We start from the raw sequence: 6,181 nt of genomic DNA, 5'->3' as shown, positions 1-6,181 counted from the left end.
GCCACGTACATTTTATATACCATACAAATTGTACTTGCAGGCAAGATACAAATCCTAATTCATCCTGGGGTTCCCACTGCCTTGGGACAGTGCCTCTCTCAGAGAAGGTGTTCAAAGTAAGTGGAAAATAAGTTGTTTCCTCAATCTAGGCGGTTTTTTTTCCCCCTCCAGCTTTCTCTTCCAGCTTTCACACTCGAGGACTGTGGAGCTGAGGTATACAGAAAGGAGAAAATCTTTTGTATATTTTATCAGCCCTAATTCATAGTTCTACTTTAACTTGCCACCAAGTCCATTCAGGACTTCAGCCCTCACCAGACCACTCCATGCCTGCTTAATCAAACAGCCAAAGTCAAGTGCCACGATACCAGATAATTAACTTCGATAAGTGAAGGTCAGGTGATGGCACTAAGCCAGACGTCTGGTCTCAATGACAGTGACAAACACTAATACTTGGTACTTTCTAGGCTAGCACACACAGCTGGACAGACTCTTACAGCAAATTCATAATACATGCAGAATAGCAGTTTCCAAAACTTCAAACCTCATTCCTTATCGCTAACACTCCCTTCTCTTCTGACTGCCCCAACTGCCAACATTCTGTCTGTCTAGTCAAAGCAAGCTCCCTGAGGGCAAAAAAAATATCTCTGAGTGGGTTGTGTCATACTGGGCAATGCCTTCTAGGGCATTCCTTAACACTGGCACAAACCGAAAGGTCTCATTCATCTTCTCTCCAGACTTTGGCCTAGAACATATAATATTTTGTCTTTCGGTTTATGGTTTACTTTCCAATATCATGCAGACACAACTCATCAGAAACAGAAGTGCGAGCATCAAGAACACTTCCTTCCAAAGGTGCTCATGTAACTCGCATTAATGTTCTGCAACAAACCACCAGTCTCAACCTTCCCTCAATGAGCCTTCTCTGTAGTTACACATTACATCATCTAGCAATCTGGGGTTGTGAAACAGGCACTATGGCACGGGAGAGGGGGAGAGCATGGGCTGAGGGGTCAGGCAGTCCTGGGTTCCAGCCACAGTGCAGTCACTTGTGAGCTGTGTGCCCCAGGACAAACCAATGAAGTTTTTGCAGACTCCATTTTCTTATCTGTAAAATGGAGATAAGACCATCTGCTTCACAGAGATGTTGGGAGTAAACAAGATACTGTATATAAAGCACCTGACACATAGTTTTGTATGTATGTATATATGCATATATATCATACTACATGTTATATATATCTTATATGAAAGTATATGTGTTAGTTTTTTAAGCTTATAAGTTCCCTTTCATATAGTTAGCCTGTCATGACATGAAAAAAAATGTCAAAAATATAACATTGCCACACAATAAAGGAGAAATTTGAAAGAAGAGGGGTAACTGAAAGCCATAATAAACAGGACATTTTATTGAAGTCATTATTTTTTAACTCATTATTTTTTAATCTAACTGCAAATATATGGGTAGGTCACACACCTCCGCCAGAAGTGTCCTGAGCATCATAACATGTTTACCTGGGCTCTGTTACCTGGTGTCTGTCATTTTCACATGGCCAAGAATCCCAATGGGATAAATAATCTTTAGAACAATGTAACAAGATCATCATGTTATAGCTTAACAACACCTGTCAAAAGGACAGGAGCTTGCAGAGTAGGGATAGAAAAAATAAAAGACATTGCCTCCCCATCCTGCTTGGGAGTTATAGCATTGCCCCTGGGAACCCCAGGTACACCCCCTCAGTCACTCTTCAGGACAAAAGGGTTAACCCCAAGCTATTCCATAAATGGAAGAGGAGCCTTCCCCGTTGTAGTTAGCAGGAGACCAAGGATTCCTATTTTAATTAACACCTTGACATTGCTTCTAAGCTCCACTATACATTTTATTTTTTAAAGAGATAGGAAAATGCAAATTCTTAGGTCTTCGGTTACAAATCCAATGCACAATTTCTACATAAACTGAGTTTAACGATTTAGGAAAAGCAACCTACACTTTGATTACATCAAGACCTTACTTTAAACACTCAGCTCACACTAAAAGGTAAAAATAAATAAAATATTGCACTGATTTAAGAGTTAATCTAAGAGTGGACTTTATGGGGAGCATAATAATCAGATGTGTTGGAGAGACCTTATAGGCATGTGGTGGGGTAGAGTAATAGATCCAAGGCTGAGAAGGAGGAAACCAAAGGACAGACCTAACACCACTGATATTAGAATTACTGTTCTCATGGATTTAGATGGGTTTCTCTCCACACCAACACCGTCAGTCCAGGTTCACTGCTTGAAGAGACCCTCTTTCGCTCACCATCTACCACACTGGTTTCATAAATATAAATCTTGACTTTTCCATTACTATATAAATGGGCAGAAAGGAGTCTCTGAAGGAAGACTGGGACTTGCCTCATTATAAATGCTAACAGCACCAAACTTTTCTTTAGTCTCTCTCTTCCCCTTAAAACACACACTCACACAGGGAACCAGAGTGTCTGTAGGATGAATTCCCAGGCCATAGCAACTGCAATGGCCTGGGATCTAAGCAGATCTTGGCTGGCCAAGCATTAAATCCTCTCCGGAAGGAGACAGCCAGCTTGCCTTTCCCTTGCGCAGCCCTGCCATGAAAATAGGCTCTCGTTTTTTTGTTTTTGTTTATTTTTTAGCTAAGACTCTCCATCCACCCAGCAGAGACAAAAAGATAGGCATGGGAAGCTTATGGTGGCTCAAGGGCTTGATCTCAAAGAAATTTTTTCCACCTCACTTGCCCTTTCCTCCCTAACATTTGGAAAGAAGGGGAAGGGATCTGGGGAAGTTGGGGATAAGTTTTGGATCAAAAGTGGTTTCTGGCTTTGACCAGGTCAGTGATAAAGGACAAAGTAAGGTATAGGACACGCCTTAGAGCTGAATGTAGTTTAAGTGCTGAAGAAGGAACCTGCCCCACCCTGCGGGGTCACTTGCCTGGCCACAGGTAAACGAGGGACAGACAAGAGTGAAGAGAATTTGTCTTCCTTTATGCAGCTCTCTCTCTCCCTTCCTCCATTCAAATGCCAGCGCTCAGGGAGCATTTGGCTGGGAGCCGGCGCTCTGGAGGCTCGGGAGAGTAGGTCCTAGAGTTCTTTTTTTTTTTTTTGGCATACAGAAACTGGACCCACCCGAGCAGTCATGGGGGAGGGGCGGCTCGCGCCCTGCTAGAGACTGCAAAGCGCGGGTGCACCCGGCGGTCTCCAGTGTCCGGCGCGCACCGGTACCACTCTCTCCCACTGCGGTAGCATCCCGACATGACACTGCAGCTGCAACAAAGCGGCGGCCGAGGCCAGCTTTCCGCGCCGCACAAAGCAGCCCCGGCCCCATAACACGCGGAGGGGGCAGCTGCCAGAGGCTGGGGATGGAGGGAAGGGCTGGGGGCACAAGGGGCGAGAGTACCGGGAAAAAAAAAACCGAAATGCGCAAGAAGCCCGGGAGCCACCTCTAGCGCCTCCTCCAGTGCAGTCCGACTGCAAGGAAAACAATTCGCCTTCATTCTCGAGCCCCAGCTGAGCCCCGAGGCTCCCCCAAATGACCAGTCGGAGCCCTCCGGTGTGTTGCCCTTCCTTGCAAGCCCCCGAACCCAGCTGGCTCGACCCCGTGCCTCCCGCAGCCTGTGCCCGGGCCTGGGACCCGCCCCGCTCCGGGAAAACGGCCCCTGCAGCTCCCGCGCGGCCGCCGCCGGCGGTCCCCCCCGAGGGCTCACCAGGAGGAGAGAAACCGCGATCATCGTGGCTCCGGCGCTGCGGCTGCAGGAGGCGAGGGCAGTGCTGCCGCTCGCAGAGGTCCCCATCGTTGAGCCCGGGGGTCGCAGGGGCGCCGGGAGCGCGTGGCTCTCCAGCAGCTGGAATCGGCGGCTGCTTCTGCCCAGCGCCGCATCCACCGCCGCCTCCCCGGCCGGGAGCCCATCTACCTCCAACACCCCATATGCGCTGCGGTAGCCGGACAGCCGGGCGGAGGAAGGAGGCGGCGAGGGAGGCTCTGGGGGTGCTCAGCACCTGCCCAGCGGCGCGGCTGCCCGGGCTAGGAGAGGCAGCCGCGGCTGCAATTGGCGCCTCCCGGTGCTCTCCTCCGACAGCGGCTGCGGAGAACCAGGGAGGAGAGCTGGGCGCGAGGGAGCAAAGGAACAACTTCCCATAGCGAAGCCTCCTGCCACTGCCAACCACCGTCCTCCGCTGCCCAGACCGGCCGGCGAGGGACTAAGTCGGTGGCCGCCGGGCGTGGGGGGACACACGTGGTGGCGCCGAAGGGGCGGGGGATCGGCCCTTTGTGATGTCACCCGGGAAGAGGCCGGGCTCTTTGTGCGAACTGAAATAGGAAGGCGTTCCAGGTGGAGCGAGGAGGCAGAGGGTGCCCCTTGGTGTTTGCTGAAGAAATTGCAGCTGCTTATTGACTCAGGGAAAGCGCTGCGAAGGGAAAGCGCTCTTTTTGGTACGCCGCTGATCTAAATGCTCAGTGGTCTTTATAAAAGCATTTTGCTTTGTAAAAATTCTTCCACTATTGATTAACTCATTGCCATGTTTTCAGTATGGTTGCTTAGACATGTTTATTTTCTGGAAAGAGGATATGAATTCAATAATGCATAAGGATTAGCTTTGCCATGTATTTGCCATAAAATCACTCTCCAACCCCCATCTCCTCGCGCACATCCCCACTTTGGGCTTTTTTGTATTTCTGCCAATGCTGCACAATTCTCCTCATTTCTAGAGTGAAAATCATTGTTAATTCCTTCCTTTCCTTTAGTACATTCCTAGTCAATCTACTTTTCCTATCCTTTTTTTGTTTTTGTTTTTGTTTCTATTTTCTCTATCTTTCTAGTTTAAAACACTGATTACATCTCTGGACACTAAAGAAATGGCCAAAATTACCATCTTGCCTTGAGATTTGCCTTATTTTTCAATTTATCCTGCCTACTTTTGGAAGTTCCAGTAAAATTTCAATTTTTAAAAATGTAAGTACCCACCTTCTATAATGAAACTAACAGTTGTCCACATTCTGAGTAGTGACTGCTTTATGGTCAGCATCCTGAGCTGATCCATGAAGGAATGGCAGGAACAGTAACAAGAACTGATTCTGCCTTGGAGGAGCTCACAGTCTCAGAGAGGAGAAAGGTTAAAAAGATGACTAAAATAGTACAGCAGGCACGAGTGGGATGGATTGCTATTGTCTCTCTATAGGTACACACCTATTTTCAGCTGATTGTGTAGCTGTCTGGAATTAAAGACTATATTTCCCAGCCTACTGTGTTCCTGGGCATGGTCATGTGACTAAAGTTCTGGCCAAGTGGAATTGTCATGTGTGTCTTCTCGGAAGAATTCCCATTGGCTAGGACTTAGTTATTCATCATCCCTCTCACCTGGCCTGTCACCAAGATCTGCTAATTCTATATTAATCAATTCTAATGTAATTCTATGTCTATCATTGCTTCCCCTTGCCCCTCCCCTGTATCCCTTCTGCTCTAGTCTCACTGTTTGCTTAGATGACTACGCAAACCTCGATTGGCATTTTTTTCCTGCCTTTCATTTTGCCTGGACCTTTCAGTCCTACAATAAATCTCTTCTTCACACCCTAAAAAATGAACTTTAGAACCCAAATCTCACCAAAAGCACAACAAAGATTCCTTATTATTCTCAATTTGGAGTCCAAAGTCCTAATAAAACTACTCGTATCTCATTTCTGCTTATAATGTAGCTGACTCCACTGCTACAAGATTGAGTACACATGTACAGATACAACACACAGAGCCTTAACTTCCTATGTCTAGCTCTATTTTCCATGTCCACTGCCTGCCAATCCCAACAAACCCCAGGTTCTAATCCGAGTAGTATATTTCTTGACTACGTGGTCCCCGTCATACTTCCAAGCCTTTGTTAGACGTTGCTTTCTTTTCATTTCCCTTCCTCTGCCTATTGAATTCCCATGAACCTACCCTTTAAGACTGAACTGAAATGGCACCTCATCTGAGAAGCCTTTCACTTCTCTACACTCATTAGACTTTGTTGTTTCTTCTCCTAGTTTTTTTTTTCTCATGTGGCTCTATTATAGCATATATGACATTATACTATAGTTAATTTACCTCTCTGTGTTCCTGGGCAGATTTTGAGCTCTTTGGAGCCAAAGCTTGTGTCTTAATCGTCTTCCTATCTCCATAGTCGAGATTCAAGAT

General features: G+C 46.9%; 1 protein-coding gene across 2 annotated transcripts in view; it reads right to left on the bottom strand.

Moving 5' to 3' along the window:
• TNFRSF21 (TNF receptor superfamily member 21) overlaps positions 1 to 4,266 on the bottom strand; it is a 65,848-nt gene extending 61,582 nt beyond the window's left edge. Inside the window, exon 1 of one of the 2 annotated variants that reach the window (XM_006926473.3) lies at positions 3,722 to 4,266. In XM_006926473.3, the coding sequence (XP_006926535.1) occupies positions 3,722 to 3,808 (87 nt within the window). In that variant the 5' untranslated portion in view covers positions 3,809 to 4,266. The remainder of the gene's footprint in view (positions 1 to 3,721) is intronic. The other variant, XM_025042681.1, reaches the window with a different exon arrangement.
• Between the last annotated feature and the right edge of the window lie 1,915 nt (positions 4,267 to 6,181).

Source organism: Pteropus alecto, unplaced genomic scaffold, assembly GCF_000325575.1.
Source record: "Pteropus alecto unplaced genomic scaffold, ASM32557v1 scaffold7, whole genome shotgun sequence".
NCBI lineage: Eukaryota > Metazoa > Chordata > Mammalia > Chiroptera > Pteropodidae > Pteropus > Pteropus alecto.
This window is presented reverse-complemented; position numbering and strand designations above follow the sequence as displayed.